This window comes from Sinocyclocheilus grahami, unplaced genomic scaffold (genome assembly GCF_001515645.1).
Source record: "Sinocyclocheilus grahami isolate Dianchi unplaced genomic scaffold, SAMN03320097.WGS_v1.1 scaffold700.1, whole genome shotgun sequence".
In the NCBI taxonomy this organism is placed as follows: Eukaryota; Metazoa; Chordata; class Actinopteri; order Cypriniformes; family Cyprinidae; genus Sinocyclocheilus; species Sinocyclocheilus grahami.
Genome location: NW_015505879.1, coordinates 369,993 through 396,794, shown reverse-complemented (window position 1 = coordinate 396,794; position 26,802 = coordinate 369,993). Strand labels below are relative to the sequence as shown.

Below are 26,802 nucleotides of genomic sequence, written 5' to 3'. Positions count from 1 at the left end.
TTCTTTTCTCATAATTATCACAAATCTGACTTTTTTCCCCTTAGAATTCTCACAATTCTGTGGGGGGTTTTTTCCATCATTAAATAATTCTGACTTTTTTCTCAAAATTGCGAGAAAAAAAATCTGAATTGTGAGATTAAGTCACATTATTTTTATCTCACAACTGTTTTTTTTTCCTCGGAATTCTGAGTTTACATCTCGCAATTCTGTTTTTTTGTTTCTGCCATGGAATAATTCTGACCTTTTTTCTCTAAAATGCAAGAAAAGAGTCAGAATTGTCAGATATAAACTCCTGAATTGCGAGAAAAAGAGTCAGAATTGTAAGATAAAAAAAAAAAAAACTCACAATTACCTTTTTTTTTTAATCCTGTGGAGGAAATACGATTTCACAGATTCAAATGTACCATATAAAGTAAAAAAAAAATGTATACAGTACTAATATGCTGTACGCCAGTTTCAACTGCAGTACTCAAGCGTCCAATCAAACAACCCATATGACACATGATTAAAAGGTTTGAAATGTTGTTTCTCATTACGTCAGTCTACATAATGCACTTCAGCTTGAAGTTCCTTTTGTATATAGCTCAGAAGAGCAGCGGTCACTTGTTGCTGTAGTGTGGCGTTTCCCATTACAAGGGCAGTCAGCTGTGCAACATCAGTCCATGTTATTGAGCCTAGGATGGTTACTATATCCTCACAGAGTCTGCGCTGCTGGTCAGGTGTCAGTTCCATGATAACCTGAGGTAGAGGTTTAAACTGTCCGCTGGTCATCCAGCATCCAATCAGTCCACCAACAGCCCCACCTTTAAAAAGACAAAAGCACAGGTAAGAGAAGCCAGCATCACATATTACAGTGTATATATATATATATATATATATATATATATATATATTTAAATATTTACACATTTTAATTACTTTATTTAAGTTGGCCCTCCATATGAAACACAATGGTAAGAACGTTAAATCAGAACGTTTTTATTTTTAATCTGTCGGCTTATATTTTCACTTCTCCTTTTTACCTATAAATTTAGCTCTCTCTCTCTCTCTCTATATATATATATTCATATTTAGCTAAATCCTACTAGTTTAGGTTATTTTATGTGATGCGGAAGTGTTCTCTTATTTTGAAAAGCTCTTTCAGCTGTGCTTTTTTAAAACGTCACCGTCAACAATTTCTGTTTTCACACAAAGAATATTTGCACTGACCTTATGAGTAGTTTGTGCAGTCGCTGTAATACCGATCGAGATCGAATTATTCCGTGATATGTCTAACTTTGCTGTTGATGTCTAAGTGAAAGTAAACTGTTCCGTCATTTACTTCCTAAACGTGTCCGGACATGCCTAACAAAATGTGACTTTTAAATCCAGTTTAAACTCACCATCATCTCAGCAGAGCCAATGATTGGGTGTTTCCCGCGTGCAGTAGCTCTTATCAGATGCTCTGCACTGAAAGCCGCTGATGCCTGGACATCATGACAGTGTTAAAGACTGAAACTGCTGCTTTGGCTGGAATGAGTGAAAACTTGTGGTTGGAAAAAGCATGTGCTCACCTTATTCCTGCTTTACCATTATGGATCATTGAATATGCATGGACTAAACGGATGAAGGAGGTCTTAGAAGGTGTTTCTTGCTATGTTTTTAATAACCCAAACAAACCTGTTACAACCTGACACTTTCCATCAAGTGATGATTTTTTACATAAGTATTTCTTGCATATCTTGCCTTGCTTTCAATTAAAAGCAGTATAATCTATTAAATCAATCATGCCTTTGCATGTTATTACACTGTTACTTGTTACTTTATTGTCATAAATCAACTGCACAGTTGGTGCAAGTCAATAATAGATCTAACATAAACTATTTAGAAACGAATGCAAACGCATGGGAATCAACTTCAACCTTTTTCAGCTCTAGGACCCCCATTATGGCTAGAAGGTGACTGGCATCTTCTGACCCTTGAAGAGCCGTGCAGAATCCGTGTGGTGGCTGCAGAGGTCTGGAGGATCGTGCAAGCCAGAGACATCAAGCACTTTGAGAGAGTCACTGAGTTTGTGGATGTTACGTACACACTTGTGCCAAGACTAGTGACCCCCATCAAACACATGAAGATCATGTTTGGTCTGCAGACTCTGGTGAGGCATTGTTTTCTTTGATAAAATACTGTGGTCAACCCACTAGAAATAGCTTGACGTTTTTGGATAGGGATTTCCATGGGTTTTTCATTATTGTAATTATATATAATAATAATAATTTTAAAAAATTATAATATAACAATAATCATAATCATCACCGCTCTATTAAAGAACATTGGAAAGGAAAGGAAAGAACAAATACAAACAGATAAACAAAAGACACCTCAATCAGTAAGAAAAATAAAATCTTAGTCCTTCAGAAATTAGTTATTCTTATTATTTATGAGTTCATGAGATTTTACAAAATAGGAAATCCCAACGAGAATGGCGAAGTAGGCAAAATAAAATCATTAAAATAAACTTAATGTCTCCCAAAGGCAATGTACTCTATCTGATTGCATTGTTAAATTAAATTAAGCAAAGTTCCTTCCTTAATTTTATAGAATACACAAGTTTAATTGTGCGAGTGTGAATCTGTTTGGCATTACATGACTACTTTACGATTCATGAACTTTTTTTATTTTTTAGATTATCATGTGGATGTTGTGGGATGACCAGAGCACTGCTAAAATCTCTGACAAGATTGAAAACTTTTTCCCTAAAAGCCTTCCGGAGTATCACAAATGTGTAAGTATGATCTCCTTCCACCAGGGGCCACCGTAAATACATGAAAAGCCAAAGTAATTTTTAAATGTACTTTATGATGCATGGGTTCTTGTTGAAGTGTATTAAGTTAATATCTGACTATGTGTCATTACTGCATTGTATTGTCTGCATTGACACAAATAATGCTTTAAAATAGAAAATATATTTTAGGACTGCAGAGTTTTTTTTTTATACTTTCCCTTTCTTTCCTTTCGTTTAAATCATGCTTCTATATAGAGCCGCAGGAACATGGATCTCATGCAGAAAAACCAGAAAGATTTCAAGGCCTTTGCTCATGTTCTGGCCAGAGACAGGGATATGCGTGAGACTTACATTCGGGTTGGTGAAGAAAAAAAAAAACTTTGCATGGTACATTACTTATATCAGCACTAGTTTGCATCAGTTCCAGATCCTCAAATCAAATGTGACTATTTAACTTTGTAGGATTTAATGGAGGAGCAATATGGTGAACGCTATGCACAGAAACTGGAGGAGAGACTTGTACACTATTTGGGAGAGCTAGATAAAGTCCTGCCACAACCAACGTGTATTGAACAGGTAAGTGTTTATGTGCTTTTGTGTCTAAAGTAGCTGCATTTTCTGTTTAGTTGTGCTTTTTAAAAAAGGCATTACTATTTTTTTTGTGCTTTTATTTTTCAAAACAAAAAGACTGTTTAAAAAAAAATACAAAAATTAATAGCACAACAGTTTTTTTCTGACAGACGATAAAACAGCTGAAAAAATTCCAACAACTAAATATACATAAATATATTGGCTAAATATCTAGTCAGAGTCCCCACAGGTCCTTAAAATGTTTTACATTCGGTTTGATAAAAAAATAAGGTCGTCAAAAATTACACATTAACGAAAAAAATAATAATAATTGTATCAGCACAATAAACTGTTTATTGCCTTTCTTTAAGCACATTATCATATATATTCACACTAGTATTGATGTGTTATTCTGTTCTATCCTCATCTGTGTGCAGGTACTGAAGCAGTCCCATTCATATGGGAGAGGAGAGAAGATCCTAAAAAAATTACTTTCAAGGGATAGTGCATCTCTAGCCACAGTTCTGAAGAGACTCCTGCATTGCGGTAAGAAACATGATTTTGTCTTTGAATTTGCCATAACAGCTTTGAAATTACAGACATTGGCTTCGTTTACATGCACACAAATAATCCATTAGTAATCGGATTGAAGGCACAATCGGGCGCTTTTTACAGCGTGATAAACATAAGCAGCATAGTACAAAAACATAAGCAGCAGTTTTATGCGATATTTATCCAGAAATGGACAAATATTAAATCTTCTTTTTAAAACAAATACAGAAACAGTGTAGGAGAATCATTATTATATGCAAACAGCAGGAACCTCTGAACAAAAAATCGATTCTGGTTTGAAGCTTGTGACATATAAATGCACACATCAACTCGATCACTATATTTAGCGTTCATGTAAGCACTACATTCAGATTCATTAATCAGAATGAATTCAGTTCGATTGAAACAAAGGTTGTGCATGTAAGCATAGCCATTCTTCATTTTTATCTTCATTTTCTCTATTTGACAGCTGTAACAACAAATCAGAGCCTTGACGACAGTCTCTCACCATCACTTTCAAACACTTGTGAGGTACAAAGGGACGCTGAAGTTGTTAAACCATCCAATGGTACTCTCCGTGTATTTTTGAGGTCTTCTCAGAACAGCACAAAGGAGAATCGACTCTCACAAACCAGCACAAAAGAGCTGTTTGATTCTCAGGGCTTGTGGCAGAATAGAAACACAGAAACTATTTCACCTCAGGAGAAGATTTGTGGTGATGGAGTAATTGTTACGTCTACGCAGTTGTCGGATTCTGAAATAGATCAGATTGACTTCAGCCAGTCTCTTCTGGTGGAGAAGGACCTGGTTGGGAGGCACAGACAGAAGAAAACTCAATCTGAACCAGAACAGAAGGAAAGTCAGACTGATTTTCCAGAGCAGATCTGCTCCAGACATGGCAAAAAAATGAGGAGCATCCTTCAGGAATGTTCTGAAGAGCTTGATGGAGGAGTCGTACAAGCAGAATGCACTCCCACATCAACCCAGAGCACACCACCTCTTCTCCCGTACACACCACAACCTCAAGCATCTCCAAACCAGCACTCATTGTCCTCTAATCCAGATTCATCCTCTACAAACATTTCACTGTCCTACATCCAGCAGGTCAGTCTTTCACCAGTGTCCTCAAAGAATCCAGTTGCTCCTTCACCTTCAGTTCTCCAACAGTCCTCCTCATCATCTCAGTCCACAGCCTCAAAGCAACTCGCAATCAATGCAGGACAGATTTTAGCTACCGTTGTCTTCACCGAACCAAGCAGAACTGATAAACACAATCTGAAACTGTCCTTAGAGAGTCAAAGCTTCCTAATGCAGTCCAAGTGGCTTCAACCTCAAGTGTGCCTTAATAGACTAAGCAAGGAAGAATGTGCAAGAGCCATGGATTCATACAGAGCCCGTGACATTTTAGAAGGAGAACAAGAGCCTGAAGATGATCAATACATGTTATTTGATGTAAATGCATTGTATTCTGATTCATACGCCGAAGACTTAGATTCAACAGACTCTGATGACCCTGATTACAAGCCTGACTAAGACTAAAACAGAGGACATCAAAAAGAAAGTCCCAGTGAATGTAGTCTTCATCATGTTTTCAGATGCATAGCTACTCAAACACCGGTTTTAGCATTTTGCTGTGGATGTTTGAATAAACTCGCATTAGGGTTGGGAAAATATGCAGCTTTTTTACTATATTTTCCCTTATGGAGATCAAATTGCTTAAAGCTCTTGATGGTCAGCAGGTCAGTCTTTCACCAGTGTCCTCAAAGAAACCAGTTACTCCTTAATCTTCAGTCCACCAACAGTTCTCACAATTTCAGTCCATGGTCTCAAAGCAACTTGGTACTTAAAGAATCAACACAGGAGAGATTTTAGCTACCGTTGTCTTCACCGAACCAAAGAACACAATCTGAAACTGTCCTTATCAAGAGTCAAAGCTTCCTCACGCAGTCCAAGTGGCTTCAACCTCAACTATTCCTTCACAGATTGACCAAGGAAGAATGCGCAAGAGCCATGGATTCATACAGAGCCTGTGACAATTTAGAAGAAGAAAATTGCAGCGTTTAACCTTATTTTACCTCATCATTTACCTCATGGTATTTAAAATGCTCAGTCTTTCACCAGTGTCCTCAAAGAAACCAGTTGCTCCACCAACAGTTCTCCTCATCATCTCAATCCACAGCCTCAAAAAAAACTTGTCTCTCCAGGAATCAGTGCAGGACAGATTTTAGCCACCATTGTCTTCACCAAACCAAGCTGAACCAATGAACACAATCTGAAACTGTCCTTAGAGAGTCAAAGCTTCCTCATGAAGTCCAAGTGGCTTCAACAGACTAAGCGTATTTTAAGAGAACAAGAGCCTGAAGATTATCAATACATGTTATTTGATGTAAATACACTGTATTCGGATTTATACTCAGAAGATTCATGACCCTGATTACAAGCCTAACGGAGACTAAATCAAAAGACATTAAAAAGGTGCCAGCGAACATGGTCTGCAACATATTTTTAGATGCATAGGTACTCAAACATTGAGTTTGGCCATTTACTTCGGATGTTTGAATGAACTCTCATTAGGGTTGGGAAACTATGCAGCTTTTTTTACCTCATCGTTTACCTCATAAAGGTCAAAATGCTTGCCTTAAAGCTCTTGAAGGTCAATGCCAAAATATTTGTGTCCAGTATGGTTTTGGTAATCCGTCATTTTAGACTCCTGTTGCCCTGAATGTCCTATGAAGTGTGAGTATATAACTCTAAAACGACATGGTTTCCAATGTGGAACACTGTTTGCTGTTGGTTTAGTGACGTGTATGGTGGGTCAGGGTTATCGCTGGGTCTCTGTATGGCGTGCTTTAGTGGATACATGTTTTCATGCTTGTAGGTCAATCACATGCTTTCTGTGATTGACCTAGAAGGGTTATGTAAGGACAGACATTTTGGATTATGACGTGAGTTTTTTTTTTACTTAGTTTTTTGCCTACAAGGTTGGTGTTGACTCTACTAAATAGCAGGTCAGAAGTGTTTTAAGGTTAGTCTTAACCTTACTAATTCAGTGTTACGTGTGTACATGCTGGTTTCTTAAATAGGTGGTTATGCCAACAAGTACAAAAAACATGAAAGAGAGTTGTGGGTTTGAAGTTCAAGGTTATTGCTCTGTAAAACTCCATTCTGACTTTTATTTACCTGACTTGAGTGTAAATTTGACTTGATGTTATTGCAATCTACTTAGTCATTATTGCATCAGATATAGTGCGCTCATTCATATACGTGCTGTCAGGTACAAAAAAAATGGCATTTAATGTCTGTAGGTGTTTTGGATAATGATGATTGTTTGAGCTTGAAAGAGTTACATATATGATCCAAGTGACAGCATTTTTTTCTAATTTATTTTTAAGCCATATGACTTTTATTAAAGCAATAGTTCACCTAAAATGAATATTGTCATTATTTTGTCATCATTTACCTCCTGTAGTTGTCTTTTCTTACTGTGAAACAAGAATGGAAAATGTGCTTGTCACTCTTTTTTGCAGTTACACTGAATTGGGCTGCAAACCAACTGATTTTTGAATGACTTGGTTTGATTTATCGAGCTTATGAAAAGATCTTTGAACTTGATGTCCCTTTAGTAGAAAACAATGCATGAACAACTTTTGATTTGCATCACTGCATCTAAACCAACAACATGCCTGTTAGATCCTGTATCCAATTACTGAAAGAGTTGTTACCTGTAGCAGAAGAACCGCTTCTCGATACAAGCTAACAGAATGTGTTAATGTAAAAGATTGGATTACCAATCATTTTCTCCTATTAAATTAGGATAAGACGGAGATATTACTTATTGGACCAAAAGACAGTACACAGAATCTCGTGGATTACAATTTGCAAGACGGATGTACGGTTACTTCCTCTACAGTCAAAAATCTGGGTGTTATATTAGATAGCAACTTGTCTTTTGAAAATCATATTTCCCATGTTACAAAAACAGCATTCTTCCATCTTAGAAACATTGCCAAGTTGCGTAATATGTTACCTGTTTCTGATGCAGAAAAGCTAGTTCATGCATTCATGACCTCTAGACTGGACTATTGTAATGCACTGCTAGGTGGTTGTCCTGCATCTTCAATAAACAAGCTACAGGTAGTCCAAAATGCAGCGGCTAGAGTCCTTACCAGGTCAAGAAAATATGATCATATTACCCCAATTTTACAATCTCTGCACTGGCTACCTATTAAGTTCCGTATCAGTTACAAAATATTATTACTTGCCTATAAGGCCCTTAATGGGTTAGCTCCTGCGTACCTAACTAGTCTTCTACCACGCTACAATCCATCACGCTCCCTAAGGTCGCAAAACTAGACTTTTGGTAGTACCTAGGATAGCAAAGTCCACTAAAGGAGGTAGAGCTTTTTCGCATTTGCCTCCCAAACTCTGGAATAGCCTTCCTGATACCGTTCGGGGTTCAGACACACTCTCTCTGTTTAAATCTAGATTAAAGACACATCTCTTTGGCCAAGCATTCAAATAATGCATATCATAATCTTGTACTGCAGAGAGGACCTCAGATGACGCCAACCCTGAAACAACATACAGAACTACCACATTTTGCTATAAGCTTGATTGCATCATATAATACTTGCTGTTAATAGTGTTGTCTGTTTTATTACGTCTTAAATTGATTTTTCCATACATTTCTGCCATATGTACATTAACTGACAGTCACCACTGATAAGCTACCACTAAATATTGTAGAAACTTAATTTGCTGTAAAGTTGCTTTGCAATGATTTGTATGGTGAAAAGCGCTGTACAAATAAACTTGACTTGACTTGATTTGAACATTTTTATGATTGTGAGAGACCCCAAGCCTTTGATTTTCCATATTTTGTATAGTTGGAAAAAGGCTTTTCACAGACTTAATCATTTTACTTGCATAATAGCAGATTGGCCAATAGTTGCAGTGTTAGCACCAATAAAACAATTCCAGCCCACGCAAAAACGTGAGCTTAACTTATGTAAGACAGATGTGGAGACCAGCCTCTTTCATTCTCATTACAGATGTGGAGAATACAGAAATACAGTGTTAAACCTAAACGGCTTCTCTCATTATAAATGTGCGCTGTAAACAGGTGCGACTAATAAAATAGTCTGAAGTGAGAGAATGAGACAGCAATAGTTTTGAAAGAAGGAAAGTGTCTCTAAAAACAGCTGAGCGGCATGTGCATAACTCATGTTTAGTGAGGGCAGGAGTGTTTGAGGAGGAGGAGGAGGTTCAACCCCAAAACTATAGAATTTTAGACTTATGAGGTAACGGGGGAGTTTTGGACTGCCCCTAGTCTCCACCAATGGACATATGGGCAGGGTTCAACACCCATTTGGGGGGTTCTGTATAAAGCCGGTCTATGAACCGACTTAATTATTATATGCACATATTTACCTATTTATCTCATCCAACAGCCACTGGAGCGTGATTTGTTATAATAAGAAACTTAATAAGGTATTTATGTTACATTGTAAGTTCTACATATTGCTTATAGCCTAAACTAGCATATGCATTCGTGTTTTCATTCATTTAGTGTCTAAAATAAATATCTTTAGTGTTTGATATCTTTAACATGTTTTGCATATTTGTAAACAATAGAAAAATACATTTCCACATTACTTTTTGTGTTCCTTTTTGATATTTTAGAATATCTTGTCTAATTTGACGAATGTTAGACAATATTAAAATTCTACAGATCTATATTAATCTGATGATTTAGACTAGTGTTTTTAATGTAATTTATTTGCATTGCGGTGTTTGTCTTATTTATGCAAGTAGGCTACATTTCTGTTTGATAACGGACAACTTTCTTAAAGACTTTTCTTAAAAACTCTAAAAGCTTTTTTAATATATTTGCGGGGTGTAAATCTATAGCTTATAAAGTTATTGCAGTAGGCTACATTTCCAAATGCAGGTTACTGTCATATACTGATCCTAATGGAAAGCACAAATACTGTTGCTATGGTTTCCGCCTCAGGTCGTTTGTTCGCGAGAGTCTATATTAGTCTAGGCTACTGCAATTTAATACACTTTTAAAAATCCAACCCTTTGTTTTTCATGTCGGTCTAAAACAAAGACCCTTAACATAAAAAAAATAGTTATGCCACTGCGTAAATATCAGTCAACATATTTTACTCTATCAATGTCATCTTTTTCATTCTCTAGACATCTCTTTCAGACGTGCATAGACCAAGAAAATGTCTCTTGTAGTGGAAATGAACGGAGCTCAGAACAATGGCCTCAACGGGAACTTCATGAACGGGAACAGTGTCCATCATGTGAGTGTGCGGACTCGTGTGAGCGTGAACCCGGCCAAACTGAAGAGCCTCAGGCAGAGATGGAACGTCAGACCCTCAGAGATGTCCAAAAAAACACTCAACCCCATCCGAGCCATAGTGGACGGGATGAAACTCACTCCCAACCCCGAGAAACCCATGATTGCTCTATCCATTGGTAAGTTATGCATCAAATAACCTACTTGTATACAAAAAATGAAAACACAAAATGTTAAGATCCAATATTTGTAAATTAGTTCTATATCAGTCTGGCTTTAATCTATTAATTAAACATTTAAAACTTGTAAACAAATGGGAAAAAATTGTTAGTGTATCATAGCTGTATTGCTAAAAAGTACCGGCTTATTTTTTATTTTATCCTTGTCTCAATCATTGTATGTAGGCTATTATTTGCAATATTCTTTTCGCTGAGCGATTAAATCGAAATTATTTTTTTTGGACTTGATTTTCCACCAGGTGACCCAACTGTGTTTGGGAACATGCCAACAGATGACACTGTTTTACAAGCAGTGAAGGAGGCCATAGACTCACATAAATACAATGGCTATGCTCCCTCAGTTGGTAAGTCTTAGGCATTCATTTTCTGCTTGAATGAATACTGACATTTTTCAAGAGAAATGAATTGCCTCATTTGGTATACAACGATTAAATAGTCCCACCTTGCATTTGCATTCTGATAAAATGTGTATGATTTTCTCCTCATGCAAATAATCCGTATTTTAAATAACATTGACAGGTTACCAAAAGAGCAGAGAAGCTGTTGCAAACTTCTACAGCTGTCCAGAAGCTCCACTGGAAGACAAAGTGCGTCACAGCCATCATTTGTCATTTTTCATATGCTTTTGTAAGTTGATGAAGAGTAAAAAAAAATTCTTCTTAAATCTGTAGGATGTGATCTTGACCAGTGGCTGTAGCCAGGCTATAGAGTTAGCCATCAGCGTGTTGTGTAACCCAGGGGACAATATCTTAGTTCCACGTCCTGGATTCTCCCTCTATAAGACGCTGGCAGTGTCTATGGGCATCCAAGTCAAGCACTACAATCTGCTGGTGAGTAAATAAATCACACTGATAGCACGAGTGTGTAAATCAAAAAGACAAAGTCCATCACCTCAGCTTAGCATGGAGTCAGAAAACAAAATACTTTCTGTTTATGAGAGGGGGAAGGATGGGCCGGGTTTGGGGTCATAAAAGACTAGTGGATGGTTTGTGGCGTGGATAGGGAAAATTGCTGCGTCATTCTTACAATATATGGTCCACATCTGGTAAATGATAAATAGAAAGAACCATAAACACGCACATGCAAATAACAGAAAAATACAGCTCAGGTTTTAGTACAGTATAAAGTGTTATACTAAGATAGGAATAATTTTATTTGCAGACAATATAAGGATGTCTTTTAATTGAATTTAATATAGTTTTAATCTTCCTAAGCACTTATATAATCCCTTTTTCCAGTTCTGCAGTAAGTTTCTACAATACCTCTTGACTGTATCATGCCCAAGATTAGGTAATTTTTTTTTTTTCAAACTTTTTGAAATATATATTATGTTATATTTTGATCCTTTAGCCGGAGAAGTCCTGGGAGATTGATCTTCAGCACCTGGAGAGTCTGATCGATGACAAAACAGCCTGTCTGATTGTCAACAACCCATCCAATCCATGCGGCTCTGTGTTCTCCAGAGAACACCAGCATAAGATTCTTTCCGGTGAATGTTTACACAAATAATATATCAGGAATGTTTATCCACAGAACTTCCAGGATATTAATCTGATAATATTCTATGTGATCTAGTGGCATCAAGAAATTGTATCCCTATCCTTGCTGATGAGATCTACGGAGACATGGTGAGCTCACACTGAATACGGGAACACTTGTATTTACTATCTAAGAACTGTTTATTTTCCAAGCTCACAGTGGTCTTTCATGGAGTTCACACTCTACGCTCACCAATGACCTATGTTAAATGACTTAACTGAGTCTGGCTTACTTGCAAGACACTTTTCGACCTTTTAGAACACTCCTTAAATTAGAGGTTCTTTATTGGCACCTATGGTTCCATGAAGAACCTTTAACATCCACCGAATATTTCCATTGCACATAGTGAAGATAAGGTTCTTCAGATGTTCTTCACACATAAAAAATGGTTATTTTAAGAACTGGTCACTAAAAGTCCCCCCCCCCCGCCCTACATTAAAGTGTACTGCAATTGTAGGGAACATCTTTCTGTTTGGTGGCGTGAGTTTCCCTGGCTCAGCTCAGCCTCATTTAGCAGTGGAAACCACATCAGCACTGGAGGGATTAGAGTTGTGTGGTGAATGGATGTTGGAAAGCATTCTGGGTTTTATGTCATGAAGGATACTGAAGAGCAGGGGGCAATGTGTCCACAACTCTGGATAGTAGTTGCCAAGAGAGAACTTATTTTGTTATATGGAAAATAGTGGTTTTTTTTCCAACTTAATACGGTCGGCGGTCTGAGGTGTTTGTAACCCAATAAATCAGTTGGGGTTGTAAGCCAACTGAGCGTTTTGAGCGCACTTCAATGACTTTGCACTTTTCATCACATGTGTTTGTGGTTAGCACATGCGTGAAGCTTGACGTATTTTGAGGCGATAGAGAAGGTAGGGAGAGGAGCGGCCCCCTCGTTTCATTGCAGGTAAAATGTTGATTGGCTGGATGGGTTTTTGAGCTCCATCTGGGGCAGTATTGAGGACCCCATGTGGACTCGCTGTCTGGATCCTGTTAAAAACAGCAGCAACAAAACATACTTCCACGTTTGAACTTGTGAAATAGGGCCAGCACCGCAAATTGCAGTATCTTAGCCAATGGGAGATGGGGCGGATCCATCGGCCAGACAAGAAGCCATAATCGTAATTAGAGCCAGGCGGATGACCACAAAACAGCTACAAGCAAGGAACTCTCTTTCGCTACCCTTATAACTTTCTTAGTCCCCCATTCCTAAACTTCTATAAGGCAACAGGATGGTAACAGCATGCAGAACTTTCTAGAATGCAGCTAACATACTGTTATCTTTACAATCATCTACTGGCCAGGAAAAAAAAACACTGTTCAAAAGTTTGAGGTCAGTAAGATTAAAAAAAAAATAATAATAATAATAATAATGCATTCAATAGATGAAATATTATTACAAAAAAAGTATTTCAAGTAAATGCTGCTATTTTGAACTTTCTATTCATCAAAGAGTCCTAAAAATGTATAATGAGCAGCATATTAGAATGATTTCTGAAGGGTCATGTAACACTGATTAAGACTGGAGTAATGGTTGCTGTAAACTGAAATTGCATTTAATATAATGAATTGTAATAATATTTTACAATATTATTGCTTTTAAATGTGTTTTTATCAAATAAATGTAGCCTTGATGAGCAAGTTTCTCTGAAAAACATTTTTTTTTTAAACTTACACAAAAGAATATCATCCATCTTGCATTTTAAATAGATTATTATATTATATTATATTATATTGTATTATATTATAAATATGTTTAAAGAAAAATGTTGCTATTTACAGTGTTGTAATGAATGGGCTGAGTGTATCTGTTGTTCCGCAGGTATTCCCGGGCTGTGATTTTCAGCCTTTGGCACCTCTCAGCAGTGACGTGCCCATCCTGTCCTGTGGTGGTCTTGCCAAGCGCTGGTTGGTTCCTGGCTGGAGGATGGGCTGGATCCTCATCCATGATCGTAATGACATATTTGGAACCGGAGTAAGTAGCCTCTCACCTGTAACAGAAAACAAAAAATATGCACAAAAAAACATACCAATAACGCTAATGTTTACTCTAGATTCGAGAAGGACTTGTGAAACTAAGCCAGCGCATATTGGGACCATGTACTGTGGTTCAGGGAGCATTAGAGAGCATTTTGAATGACACGCCACCAGAGTTCTACCAAGGCACCATCAGTTTCCTCAAGGTAAGAGGAGAAAAGCTTCAGAGAGAAAAGCTTGTAGATTCAACATCTGACTCTGACAATAACACAATTTTATGTCCCTCTTCAGTCAAACTCAGAGATATGTTTCTCGGAGTTGTCAACTGTTCCCGGGCTGAATCCAGTGATGCCATCAGGAGCCATGTACATTATGGTGAGTGGAATTTTGTGTATTATAAGATAAGAGTGGATGAAAATGAAGCATTGTTTATAAACTTAAACTAAAGGGGTAATTTAACCAAAAGTTGCAATTCTGTCATCATTTACTGTCCTTAATTGTTGTCCAACTCCAAAATGACAAAAAAAAGCTTAAGTGGACTAAATTATTGGAAAAGTCTGGCATACATCACCGGAATTTTTATTTTTTATTAAAGGGGTCCTATTATGCTTTTTCACTTTTTCAACTTTAGTTAGTCTGTAATGTTGCTGTTTGAGCATAAAAAAGATCTGCAAAGTTGCAACGCTCAAAGTCCACTTCAAAAGGAGATATTTCATTTAACAGAAATCACTTTTCAAAAACTACAACGAACGACTCGTTTGGACTACAACGCATATTTTCCGGGATTTGTGATATCACAAATATCGACGAATTGGATGAGACGTGGTTGAGCTGCGCTAGAGAAGGCAACGAGTGTTATCACTATGTCGGAGACACACTAGCTTTCCCAAGGCAGATGAACTTAAGAGTGGTTACAATCATCCGGGTTTAAAATCGCGCTCAAATTGATTTGATTTTGACACAATATTTACACTGAAGCTGGCAGGCTGCTATGGTAAGTGGAATGACACGACATTTCCTGACCAGGCGCCGAGTGCTGCCAATCACAGCACACACTGGCCCAGCTAACCAATCACAGCACATTTCGTATTTCAGAAGGCGAAAAAAAAAAGAATGAAACATATGCATGGATAAATGATTCACAATAAGATCAATGATATGCAATTAGAAAATAAATAGGATGAATTTTCATTTCATGCTGACTTTAAACTTTGTGACTAGATTGACTCAGCACCTGTTTGATTCATTAACAAATCATTCAGACTGGATTCAATTTAAAGATCAGAATCAAAATTATTTATTTTTCTGCATTTTTATTTACACTTAAATGGTGCTTTTTGAAATGTCATGAGTGCGAGTAAATGTCAGAATGTTCATTTTTGGGTGAACTGTCTCTTTAAATGGCCTGATTAGACACTTAATCACACTTGGCACATTTGCTCATCAGAATGTCCATATTCGGAATGAGCATGTTTGCAAAAAGTGCAAAGTTGCAAGTTAGCAGAGGGTAAATGTATTTAATGCTGGCTCACCCTCAGGTAGGGATCGAGATGGAACACTTCCCAGATTTCCAGAATGATGTGGAGTTCACTGAACGGCTGGTCACTGAGCAGTCTGTGTTCTGTTTGCCCGCTACGGTGAATTATTCATCTCCCTTATCTTACCTTATACCTATTATTTGTCACAAAGTTTGGTTGCATCCATTCTGATACCTTTGTTGTTCCTTTCTGTAGGCATTTGAATATCCAAACTTCTTCCGAATTGTGGTAACCGTCCCAGAGGAGATGATGATTGAGGCATGCATTCGGATCAGAGAATTCTGTGCACGTCACTATCGACCTCGGAGCCAAGACAGCCACGAATTGGACCAGTGAAAGAAACAGACAGAGAGCGAAAGGTCAAAAGGAGGAAAGCAAAGGTCAAAGAGCAAAGCAAAGTGGTGTATACAGTTGAAGAATGAATCGAAGTGTTATAAGAGAGGACACAGTTATGTGCATTACATATGACGTGCTTTCCCTTTCAGGAAACCCACAGTTCTATGCAAACATCATATTTATATTTTTATATGTATTATGGCTAGTATTATATAGGGAAGGGGTGGGAGGGTAGTTTGAGGGTTATATACATATTCATTATTGTAAAATATTGTAGTCTTTTTTTTTCTTACACTGTAACAGACATTGTGGCAAGTTTGGGAAGCCTTGTGACCAAACCATAAAGCCATTTCATGTGTATCCTGCATGATGTGAAGTATTTATCCAATATGTGACATTTTAGGAATGGAATATTTTGTAGTGCATCTGTTTAATTTGCATGCCCAACCACTTTGAGAGTCAAAATGACATATATGGCACGTATATGACATCTAATGTTTTTTTTTTAAATATTGTTTTCAATTGTTATACCTCAAAAACTATTTAAATAAAATTGTATCTCAGTATAGGACCAATGTGTATTATTATTATTAGAAATAATTCTATAGAAGGGGGAGGAGGGAAGTATAGGTGGATTTCACCTCCCGAAGAAAAAGGACTTCCTTTTACCAATGTTGCTCTCTTACTTTCTCAAGATGTAAAAATCAGATACAGTAGCAAGAAAAAAACTGAATAACTGACAAAACTGCATGCTTGGCAAATAAAAAAAAGTAGGTCTGGACTTGATTTTGTCTATTCGGTTATTGATTGGATGGTCGTTCAATATTTCCCTGCCCTCACACAGGTAAACACGTCATCAGAGATGTCGTTGTAACTTGCAAGAGTCGGGGGAAGTTATTTTGATAAAGATAAGGATTAATAATTTATAATAAACACTGGGTGAAATGGTTTTCTCTGATCTCCGATCCTATTGGTTAAAACTGTTCCATGGGCCATTACACGAAATCTGTGCTTTTCCACTTGGAAAAATTAAAAAAAATTAAATGTTTAATCAACATTTTGTAAATATCCATGAAAATGAAGACACCTTAAAATGACAAGAAATTGTATTGTGCCATCTCAGGGTATGTAATTTATTATTTTATGACTACTTTTCTAACTCAACCCTGTTACCAACACAAGCGTTACTAGATACGAGGGGCTGTGCGATATTGAAGAAAAATGCGATATGTGATCCGATCATGCTTAAAGTGCCACATGCTCAGATGAAACAGTTTTACTCGGCTGTTGCTGAGTCAGTTCTGTGAACTTCTATAACTATCTTGTGTCATATATATATGGTTATTTGCAGTGTTGGGGAAAGTTACTTTTAAAAGTAATGCATTACAATATTGCGTTACTCCATAAAAAAGTAACTCATTACATTACTTAGTTACTTTTTATGAAAAGTAATGCGTTAAGTTACTTTTGCGTTACTTTTTAATCTGGACAGGGCTTGCTTGTTTGTTTTTAAAATAAAAAAAGTTATATTTTTGGCAAATATATAAAAGCCTTTTCACACCAAAAGTGAAATGAATAAGCCTCAGGCTGTGATTACGTAACTCGCGTTACTTGTAATGCGTTACCCCCAACACTGGTTATTTGTATGTATGTACAGTATGTATCTATCAAGAGCTCCTGTAAAACCACAACAAATTCCTTGTGTTTCCACACACATAAGTGGTGAATAAAGCTCATTCTGATTCTGATTCTAATATAACTAGCATAGATGTTTCACTTTTTGTAAGAAAGCACCCCTACAACAACTTCTGAAAGTGAACGGTAGTGTTTTACTCTAGCATTACATAAAAATGTCATTTTAACATTAGTGTAATCATTTTAACATGAGTTTAGGAACTGAATAATAAAAAGGAAAAATACAACACTGCTTAGTATTTACTCTATGAATTCAATATGCACTGATTCTTATTTAAGCTACAAAAGTTATTTAGGTAAGAGCAGTGAGTGATTTTCTCTTTGTCTTTTGTTCATGGCCCCAAATATTGCAAGCCGTAGCGATATGCATATTGCGATATGTACAATTTCGATATATTGCACAGCCCTACTAGATACACTCTAAAAAATGCTGGGTTGTTTCAACCCAACTTTGGGTCAAATATGGACTAACCCAACTTTTGGGTTAAAATTTTTATGTAAAACTTTAACCCAACGGTTGGGTTAGTCCATATTTGACCCAAAATTGGGTTGAAACAACCCAGCATTTTTTAGAGTGTACTATAGTTTAATTAGAACTACACTCTGAAAAATAAAGGTGCTTCACGATGCCATAGAAGAGCCTTTTTTTCTAAAGGGTTCCATAAAGAACCTTTAACATCTGAAGAACCTTTCTGTTTCACAAAAGTGGCGAAAAAAGGTTCTTATTAGATTATATTATTAAGATCCTTTGACTGAATGGTTCTTTGTGGAGCCAAAAATGGTTTTTCTATGGCATTGCTGTGAAGAAGCTTTTAAGCACCTTTATTTTTTAAGAGTGTTTGTGATAGTTTTCACGTGTATGAGCAGCATTTTAGTCCCTCTTTTCACTGGGATTGTTTCAGATTTTGGATTTTTAAAAAATATTTTTGTATTTGTCATTCAGATGACTAAGAACATCCTAACTGTGGAGGGTGACCACGTCAATAAAGAACATAAATATATTTACAAGAGAGATATTAAAAAAGGGCTAGTTACAATGGAAAAAACCTGGAAGGCTGTATCAAATTTTTTTTTTTTTAATTTTAAAAGTTTTTCTGTGCCACTGTGCTGCCCTCTAGTGTTGGGTGCATGAATTACATAATACAAAGAGGGTGCCTCAAAGTCAAATCTTTGGTCTTTTCATACCTTCCTATACCTTGTTAAAAGGTAATTAAAGGTCAGAGGTAAAACTTACATTTATTTTTAACATTTTAATTGAGCTCTATCAGCTTTGAGGATATCCTGATTTGCACTCACACTCAATTCTTGAGGAAGTAACACAGGGTCACATGGGCTCTTAAGGTCACATTGACAACTGTGCCAACAGCCTGTAGTTTCAGGAAACATACATATGGGAACAATAGTGTTAAATGATCTGCACCCACATACACATACGCACAGACACACCCCTTGTCAAGTTCAATGATTAACTGCAAAGATAAAGAGAAGGCAGGTCTGCTTAGACTGCGAAGAGGAAGATTGGAGCTAGAAATACAGAGGCATAGGAAACGACAGGAAAGAAAAGGCAATCCACTTAGCTGCTACTCATTTTACATTGCACAAATCTTTCTTACATGGAGGAGAGCACTGGACAGCCTAGGAAGATTGAACTAAATGATGGCACATACAGTGGGTACGGAAAGTATTCAGACCCCCTTACATTTTTCACTCTTTGTTATATTGTACTGGGTCTTGGAACATTCAAGCCAGAGGTAGCATTAAATTTCTACAATAGCCACATTCTAATTTACATACATAGCCTACATATATATGGTACGTTCAGAAAACTCTGGACACTTTTTAACAATAAGATTTACTTGAATAGGGATATGGGAAAGTATAGGAGCTAGTTGTCACATTGGGAAGTTATGTGAACAACGTCCGAAGTTTCATTGCGCAAATGCTAGCAGTGATTTTGTATGTTGGTTTCAATGATTGTAATAATAAGATGCACTAATAATAGGCTATTTGATAACAGGTTTCTATTATGACAACTTGCCCCACATAGTAGCCCCAATACATGTTCTAAAATTAAAATGAAAACAAAATAAAATCTACTTGAAAGTAATGAGAATCTATCTCAATTATTCTAAATTAATACGGATGTTATATTTTAAATGCTCTTGTTTTCCTATATCTTTTGACTCCAAGTCTTCATTTTTAAGACGCAGGACCATGTCAAGGACAGTGATCTTGTCATTTTTAGTAGTGTAATAATGTCATAATCTTAGTAAGGCTTTAATGATTTACTGCATGGTGAACAGTCCACTTGCCCAGATAGGAGTCAGAGGGCAGTTGAGGCAGCGATCGCTGCTGGATATCGGCATATAGACACAGCCTACAGCTACCGGGTTGAAGCAGCGGTTGGAAAGGCCATCCAGTCCATGATACAGCAGGGCATCATCAGACGCCAAGACATGTTCATAGTCAGTAAAGTGAGTTCAAGTTATGTTGGCGCTCTAAAATTAGGCCTAAATCAATGTGTGCTCATTTAAAGGAGCAAAACATCACGCAATAATGATGCTTCCCTTTTTTAGTTGTGGAGTACCCATCATGCTCCTGAAGACATTCCTGTTTGCATAAATACATCTCTGAATGACCTTCAACTTGACTACCTGGACCTATACCTAGTGCACTTTCCAGTGGGACTGAAGGTAATACAAGAAAAAGAAAAAAAAAGGATAAATAATTATTTGGAATGAAAATGATTTGAATTATACATACAATTATTTGAATATTTTTTTATTATTTATAAATGTATATTTATATATATATTAATTATTTGCAAAAGTAGATTATAAATATCAATTATTGTTGTAATAATAACAACATTACATAAATAATATAATAGGCTAAAATATAATATAACACATTTATATAGCACACGTACATCACGGAGATGTCTATTTGACGTCTGCATTTACATCTGCAAGACGTATTTTTTAGTGTTTGCTCATCCTATCAGGTGTCAAATACACGTTTATTAGATGTCTTTAAGATGTTTATGATTTAGAATGTATGTAAAACTGACTTACAGATGTTTGTACACAGCCCTGCAAACAAGCCTGCACTGGCCCTTTACGGGCCCACTTAGGGCTAGCCTTAGGGCCCCCAGCGGGTTGCCAGCATAGGGCCCCTGAGAATTTGCTCATTGGCAAAACGTTGGCCCCTTAGCGCTGGCCCTGCACGGGCAGCCCTCACTTAGCCCCCAGAAAGCCCTCACTATGCCCACACATGGCCCGCACTATTAATCTACAACAATACATCTGTTTCACTTTAAATACTTTCCAGCTACTTAAGTCTTAAGGAAAAAACTGTTCTTATACATCTGAAATGGATGCAGTCACCACATAACTAATGTCTGTATTGTCAAAAATGTACAGTAGTCAAAGGGATTTTAAATCAATTTATTAAATACAAAACAGAAAACATTCAGTTCAGGTTAATACAGCTACATATAGCCAAAAATGTAAATACACAAAAGTACAACAAAAAAAACAAAAGAGAGCAAACAAAGCAATGTAAGACTGTAGGATTTCGTCACGTGAAAGTTGATGTGTGCAAAAGTCTTATCTGTACTACAGATTTCAGACTTTCGCACACATCAACTTTCACATGACGAAATCCTACAGTCTTACATTGCTTTGTGTTTTTTTTGTACTTTTGTGTATTTACATTTTTGGCTATATGCAGCTGTATTAACCTGAACTGAATGTTTTGGATTTAATAAATTGATTTTAATAAGTTGAATTTGATTGATTTGGACATCAATGTCCAAACACTGTCCATAGCTGAACTTGACTGATAGCAAATGAATAATCCAACCTCTTGTAATGAAAACACGCCACGGCTCTCAAACACCAGACTCTTCCTAACTAGGAACAGTCAAAAATAGTCCAGACTATGGTCCCACGTCGAAAAGAACTTTAAATCCATATTCAAACTGGACCATGATGTGGTAACCTCGCCAAATAAAGAGTCCTTCTAAAATGCATACAAATACACAGTCTTAAACTCTTAGTATCAATCCAAACATAAGCCATACATACATGTAACATCTCTGCAAAAAACATCAGCAATGTACACTTTATAAAAAAAAAAAAAATCCTTACTTTAGACTGGGCACATTTCCCAACCAGGACAAAGCACAATGTGCTCAGCAGGTGAGGCTACTGCTGCTTGTTAATGCTAACTCCCTCTACCCACATGGCTTTACTTAAAGCTGCAGTCCGTACATTTGTTTTGTTAAAAATGATCTGAAATCAATATTTGAGCAAGTACATAACCAGCCAGTGTTCAAAACTAGCGCCTTACTTTAGCCCGATTCACAACGTTTAGCTTATAATAACATTTTCTAATTTGAGTGCTACGGGTAGGTTTTCGCAATTTTAGCATGGCACTGCGTCATTACGTCACGTCTGTAAACATAAAGAAGTTGTCCTGGCTACTAGGCTATCGCATGTGAGGATCCTGCAGGTGGCGGATCGTTTATAGCCTTTTCTCACAGCAGCTGGAATAAAGAAATGTGTCATTTTGATGGCGGATTGTATTCCAGAGAGAATTATGTGTTTATGAAACACATGAGAATGAAATTAAATTATATTCCAGTTATAAATGTGCTTCTGATTACAGATAGCCTGGGATTACAAAGATTTGTATTTGAAAGAAAACCAGTTCGAAGGGAGCATAATTAGCTTTTTGGGTTAAAATAATTTCTTAATATGAAATTCGAGGGGTATGACAATTAGATTAGACTGTGTAGAAATTGAAATCTACACGCTAATACACACTATACTCATAGTCACCAATGCTGATGTTGTTAACATTAATCATTTGAGAATAAAGTATAACAATAATAATAATTTGAACAGTTTGACGTGATATGAGCTCACTGATCTTTAGATTTAATCACCATTGGTAGCGAGATTTATGGTAATGCTTTTTTCCTCAGTTGGTCAGAACAAACGTGGCAGACTTGTTACAGTACGGTGAAAATTCTTATTTGGGTCATATATTCCAAGACGTAGACTAGAATCTGTGATTCTGAAGGACAGTACATATCCACACCGGTGCGGTGACTGACTGCCACACATACTCCTCAAAACATTAGATTCATCTGCACTGGAGCTGTGCCTACTCACAACCCACGCAAGCTAGATAATTCCGCACACAGCTGCAATTCCAGGTTTTCAAACAGAGATGGCGACAAAGAGGCAAAACTTATGGACTGCAGCTTTAAGGAAACCTAAAACATCCTAGCACCCCTAGTGGTAAGGAAGAAAACTGCCCACAAAATTCTTATTAACAGGCTCATGTCTGGCCCACACTGGGCCATCATTGGATTAATGTGGGCAGTCCCATAGTGTAGGCTGCTCACAGAGAGTCTGCGGTGAGCACAAAGCTGTGGGCCTCGCCTGGGCAAGCCTGCACTGGGCCCGTTTAGGTTTGGTGTGGGCTGGCCCTAGCCCACTGTGCCCGCAAAAAGCCACCATGGGCCCCGCAAGGACATATTTGCAGGGAGCAGATGCTTTCCAGATAAAGCAATATAATTTTATTATATTTATTTCCTATTTCCTATATATAGCCTACACAAACACACGTTTATCAGCATCAGTTACTCTTTTTAATCTGCGAAACGATTTATAGATTGCAGAATCAAGTTCAAGTATACTAATTGTTTGCTACTTTACAATAACATACAGAAAGCTGGTGATGAGCTTTTCCCAGAAAAGGATGGAAAGGTCCTCACAACTGACATCGACTATATCGATGTGTGGAAGGTAATGCTAACAGCTAACACGTAATAATGACTAAACGATGTCTTCAAAGTCTTTAGAGTGTGCTGCCATATGTTTCAGGGAATGGAAGCTCTGAAAGCCACAGGAAAGGTGAAAAGTATCGGTGTCTCTAACTTCACAATCGAGCAACTGGAAAGACTGCTATCCTTGGCCAAAATCCCACCCGCTGTCAATCAGGTGCATGAACTGTCACATTATCGTGATTAGATTTCTACATCTGGCGGCGTAACAGATGTACGCCGGTTTGAGTAACCCTAATAAGGAAATATGAAATATATTTCTCATATTAGCATGCGACACATTCAATCATTTGATACAATATTGTTAATAGTTACGCTTGTATTATCTACAGGTGGAGCTCCATCCTTACCTGGTTCAGTCTGATCTGATTGAGTTTTGTAAGTCCAAAAACATTGCTTTAACAGCCTACAGTCCATTTGGCTCACCTGGAAGACCTTCAGAGTTGTAAGTTATAAAGTTCAGGGACCTTTTCAACTAGAATCAGCTCTTAAATCTTATCAAAGCAATAAGAAGGTGGGGAATGACAGATGAGTTCACTAAAACATTTCTCAAAGAGTATAACCTAAACATCACATGCTATTTTGTACAATTCTTCTACTTCCATTTCCCCGCATCTGCAGTCAAAGAGGAGATATGGATCCCATGATGTTACTGCAGGATCCTGTTGTTGGGGAAATCGGCAAAAAGCACAAACAGACCCCTGGACAGGTATTATGCAGCATCTACTTTTCTGTTTTTGGGATTTAATGTTGCATTTGATTGTTCAGCAGGACATTGTTGTGATCCCGAAGAGCATGAAACCCCACCACATTTTAGAGAATACCAAGGTAAACTTCTAAATATTCCATATATACATTTCAATATTATATAGTATTTTTTTTTCCCTAATGATGTCAGTTGTTATCTTGTGGTTTCATTCTGGTATATACTAAAGCAAAATATTAATGGGATGGTTCACCCTATAATGAAAATTCTGTTATCATTTAATCACCCTCAACTTGTTCCAAACCTATGAGTTTCTTTCTTCTGTTGTACACAACAGAATATCATTTAAAGAATGTTGGGAACCAAACAGTTGCCACTGACTTCTACAGTATTTATTTCCATACTATGGAAGTCAGTGGTTACCGTAAAATGTTTTGAGGAAATGAAGACAGAATTTTCATTTTTGGGTGACAAACAGTAGGCCTAATACACATTTTCCTGTCGCATTCTGAAAAATTAGAGTATCTTTTAGATACTGTATCTAATAACTATTATAACATCAATATTATGTGTCTGGGTGCAGATCTTTGATTTCACTCTGGATGAAGAGGATATGAATGCTCTCAGGTCTCTGAATCGAGGCTGGAAGGCCTGCATCATAACACAGTAAGAGTATATTTTTAAATATGTAAAACAGCATGCAATATGCAACAATACACACTTTAAACAGTAGATGCTATATTGTTTTATGTGAAAACTTGTCACAGACCAATCATGAGAATTCAAGGTGATATTAAAATGCGCTGATATTCCTTACAATCCATTTGGAAAGACAAGGTCAAGGTCTAATGTACTGCATTGTGGGATACATTTTGGCAAAGGAAGTATATAATGAGGGTATTTCGCTCATAACGTGAACTGTATACTTACTAGACACTGCTAGCAGTTAACTGGATGGTGTTGTTACTCCTCAGATTGGAATCGCATCCCTTCTACCCCTTCAAGTGAAATGCTGTTAGTCTTGGATGACCAAGAAGTTCAACCCACCTAGAAAAAAATGTCCAAGCACTTCTGGAGGCCGGAGTAAGAAGACACTTTTTCGACTGTTAGGTTCAGGCATTCATATGTGTATAGCTAAACTGTGACATTTTAAGGCACTGGAATAAAATATTTTTGAGAAACGCTAACAGATGTCATTATTTTAACTTCACTTGGTTAAAATAAAGCATTAAGTACTACTATTCTGAGCCGGCAAGATTTTTCTTTTTGAAAGAAGTTTCTTATGCTCACCAAGGCTCCATTTATTTGATCACAAATACAGTAATATTGTGAAATATTATTACAATTTTAAATAACGGTTTTCTATTTTAATATATTTTGAAATGTAGTATAGTCCTGTGAAGGCAAAGTTGAATTTTCAGCATCGTTACTCCAGTCTTTAGTGTCACATTTTCCTTCAGAAATAATTCTAATTTGCTGATTTGCTGCTCAAGAAACATTTATTATTATTAGCAATGTTGAAAACAGTTATGCTGCTTAATGTGTTTGTTGAAATAATGATTTTGTTTAATCAGGATTCTGTTTGATGATTAATAGAACATTTTAACAGAAACCTTTTATACATACCTATGTGAAAGCATTTACTGTCACTTTTGATCAATTTAATCTATCCTGGCTAAATAAAAGTATTAATTTATATTAAAAAAACTTTTGAATGGTACTCTAATTCATAAAATCAAAATATAAATGCAAAACACTGCAAACAGTCATGTAAAATTGTTACTTCAGGATGTTTTAATGGTAACTCAGAAGATGCGCTAAGCCACCAGGACATCTATGAAAACTCCAAAAAAGTTTGTAACAAAAACTACAATATTAATTTGTGCTTTTCAACTCAATTCATAGTCTAACATTTCACAGTATTTCCTGCTGACCTCTTTTTAAAAGGATCTGAGAAGCAGCCAATGGCATCTGGCTTATGACAACCTACGTTCAGAAAGTAAATTCTCTCATAAAAGTGTTCATCAGATCCCCAGACAATCACCTGTGCTGCTCCTGGCTGGAATTCTGTTTGTCTCTCTCTCTGTGTTATGATCCTCTATACTGTTGGTTTGTTGTGGTCTGACAAGGCACACACACGCCGAGGCTCCGGCAATGTGCTTCGGTAGATTTGGACCTAAGACCCACTGGCCCTTGTCTGGAACAAACACTTGAGTGCCCTGAGAGAAGTCCATGGCCTCCCAGGTGTACCCTCCCAATACGTAGATCTTTCCATCCAAGACCGCCACCCCTGCCTCACTGTTAGGGTACCTGAGAGGGGCTACCTTGGTCCACTGATCAGTCTGCGGGTCAAAGGCTTCCACCCCCAACACGTCAAAACGCTCCATGCTGTCCTCATGGTCATCGCTGCCCCCGATGACATACACCCTGTCATCCAGAGACGCCATAGAGTGCCAGCCTCGAGCCAAGATCATGGCCTCTCGCTCGGCCCATGTGTCTGCAGTTTTGGGGTCATAACTTAGCATGTCACGTCTGTATGGGCCAATCTGGTAATCATGGCCCCCTGAGATGTAGACAATGCCCTTGTGAATAGTGCCCGCATGACCATATGTGAATCTATGAAAGAAGTAATAAAAAAAAATAATAAAAGTTTATATATATATATATATATATATATATATATATATATATATATATATATATATATATATATATATATATATATATATAT

General features: G+C 37.0%; 4 protein-coding genes across 5 annotated transcripts in view; 3 read left to right on the top strand and 1 right to left on the bottom strand.

The window, feature by feature from the left end:
• The first annotated feature begins 1,178 nt into the window (after positions 1–1,178).
• LOC107559815 (uncharacterized) lies at positions 1,179–7,301 on the top strand. Its single transcript, XM_016243782.1, has 7 exons — positions 1,179–1,623; positions 1,911–2,134; positions 2,663–2,761; positions 3,017–3,118; positions 3,224–3,337; positions 3,769–3,877; positions 4,353–7,301. The coding sequence occupies exons 1-7, from the start codon at positions 1,476–1,478 to the stop codon at positions 5,414–5,416; spliced, it is 1,860 nt and encodes a 619-aa protein (XP_016099268.1). The 5' UTR covers positions 1,179–1,475; the 3' UTR covers positions 5,417–7,301.
• A 1,999-nt stretch (positions 7,302–9,300) lies between these two features.
• On the top strand, positions 9,301–16,314 carry LOC107559814 (tyrosine aminotransferase-like). 2 transcript variants are annotated; one of them, XM_016243780.1, is made up of 12 exons: positions 9,301–9,373; positions 10,085–10,372; positions 10,672–10,776; positions 10,952–11,019; positions 11,104–11,262; positions 11,783–11,921; positions 12,008–12,060; positions 13,785–13,937; positions 14,017–14,145; positions 14,231–14,314; positions 15,478–15,576; positions 15,673–16,314. In XM_016243780.1, exons 2-12 carry the CDS (start codon positions 10,117–10,119, stop codon positions 15,811–15,813), a joined length of 1,386 nt encoding a protein of 461 aa, XP_016099266.1. In that variant the 5' UTR covers positions 9,301–9,373; positions 10,085–10,116; the 3' UTR covers positions 15,814–16,314. The 2 variants fall into 2 exon arrangements, with proteins under 2 accessions (XP_016099266.1, XP_016099265.1); XM_016243779.1 differs by having other exon boundaries at positions 9,303–9,373; positions 10,098–10,372.
• A 2,319-nt stretch (positions 16,315–18,633) lies between these two features.
• Positions 18,634–25,234, top strand: LOC107559805 (aldose reductase-related protein 2-like). Its single transcript, XM_016243773.1, has 11 exons — positions 18,634–19,180; positions 19,232–19,259; positions 19,812–19,982; positions 20,085–20,201; positions 23,250–23,327; positions 23,406–23,522; positions 23,698–23,810; positions 23,987–24,098; positions 24,134–24,193; positions 24,655–24,737; positions 25,046–25,234. Exons 1-11 carry the CDS (start codon positions 19,122–19,124, stop codon positions 25,077–25,079), a joined length of 972 nt encoding a protein of 323 aa, XP_016099259.1. The 5' UTR covers positions 18,634–19,121; the 3' UTR covers positions 25,080–25,234.
• A 636-nt stretch (positions 25,235–25,870) lies between these two features.
• LOC107559808 (kelch-like protein 36) overlaps positions 25,871–26,802 on the bottom strand; it is a 5,476-nt gene continuing 4,544 nt past the window's right edge. The window contains exon 5 of the mRNA XM_016243775.1: positions 25,871–26,687. Within this exon, the coding sequence (XP_016099261.1) occupies positions 26,096–26,687 (592 nt within the window). The 3' untranslated portion in view covers positions 25,871–26,095. The remainder of the gene's footprint in view (positions 26,688–26,802) is intronic.

What these genes read in the sequence shown, in the direction of transcription:
- LOC107559815 (XM_016243782.1), top strand. Translation starts at nt 1,476, where the DNA reads ATGACAGTGTTAAAGACTGAAACTGCTGCTTTGGCTGGAATGAGTGAA. An exon ending in TGTTTGGTCTGCAGACTCTG is followed by an intron (nt 2,135 to 2,662) that starts GTGAGGCATTGT and finishes TTTATTTTTTAG; the next exon opens with ATTATCATGTGGATGTTGTG. An exon ending in GAAGAGACTCCTGCATTGCG is followed by an intron (nt 3,878 to 4,352) that starts GTAAGAAACATG and finishes TCTATTTGACAG; the next exon opens with CTGTAACAACAAATCAGAGC.
- LOC107559814 (XM_016243780.1), top strand. Translation starts at nt 10,117, where the DNA reads ATGTCTCTTGTAGTGGAAATGAACGGAGCTCAGAACAATGGCCTCAAC. An exon ending in ATGAGATCTACGGAGACATG is followed by an intron (nt 12,061 to 13,784) that starts GTGAGCTCACAC and finishes GTTGTTCCGCAG; the next exon opens with GTATTCCCGGGCTGTGATTT. An exon ending in ATGACATATTTGGAACCGGA is followed by an intron (nt 13,938 to 14,016) that starts GTAAGTAGCCTC and finishes TGTTTACTCTAG; the next exon opens with ATTCGAGAAGGACTTGTGAA.
- LOC107559805 (XM_016243773.1), top strand. Translation starts at nt 19,122, where the DNA reads ATGGAGGAGAGCACTGGACAGCCTAGGAAGATTGAACTAAATGATGGC. An exon ending in AATGATGGCACATACAGTGG is followed by an intron (nt 19,181 to 19,231) that starts GTACGGAAAGTA and finishes TTGTTATATTGT; the next exon opens with ACTGGGTCTTGGAACATTCA. An exon ending in ACTTTCCAGTGGGACTGAAG is followed by an intron (nt 20,202 to 23,249) that starts GTAATACAAGAA and finishes AATAACATACAG; the next exon opens with AAAGCTGGTGATGAGCTTTT.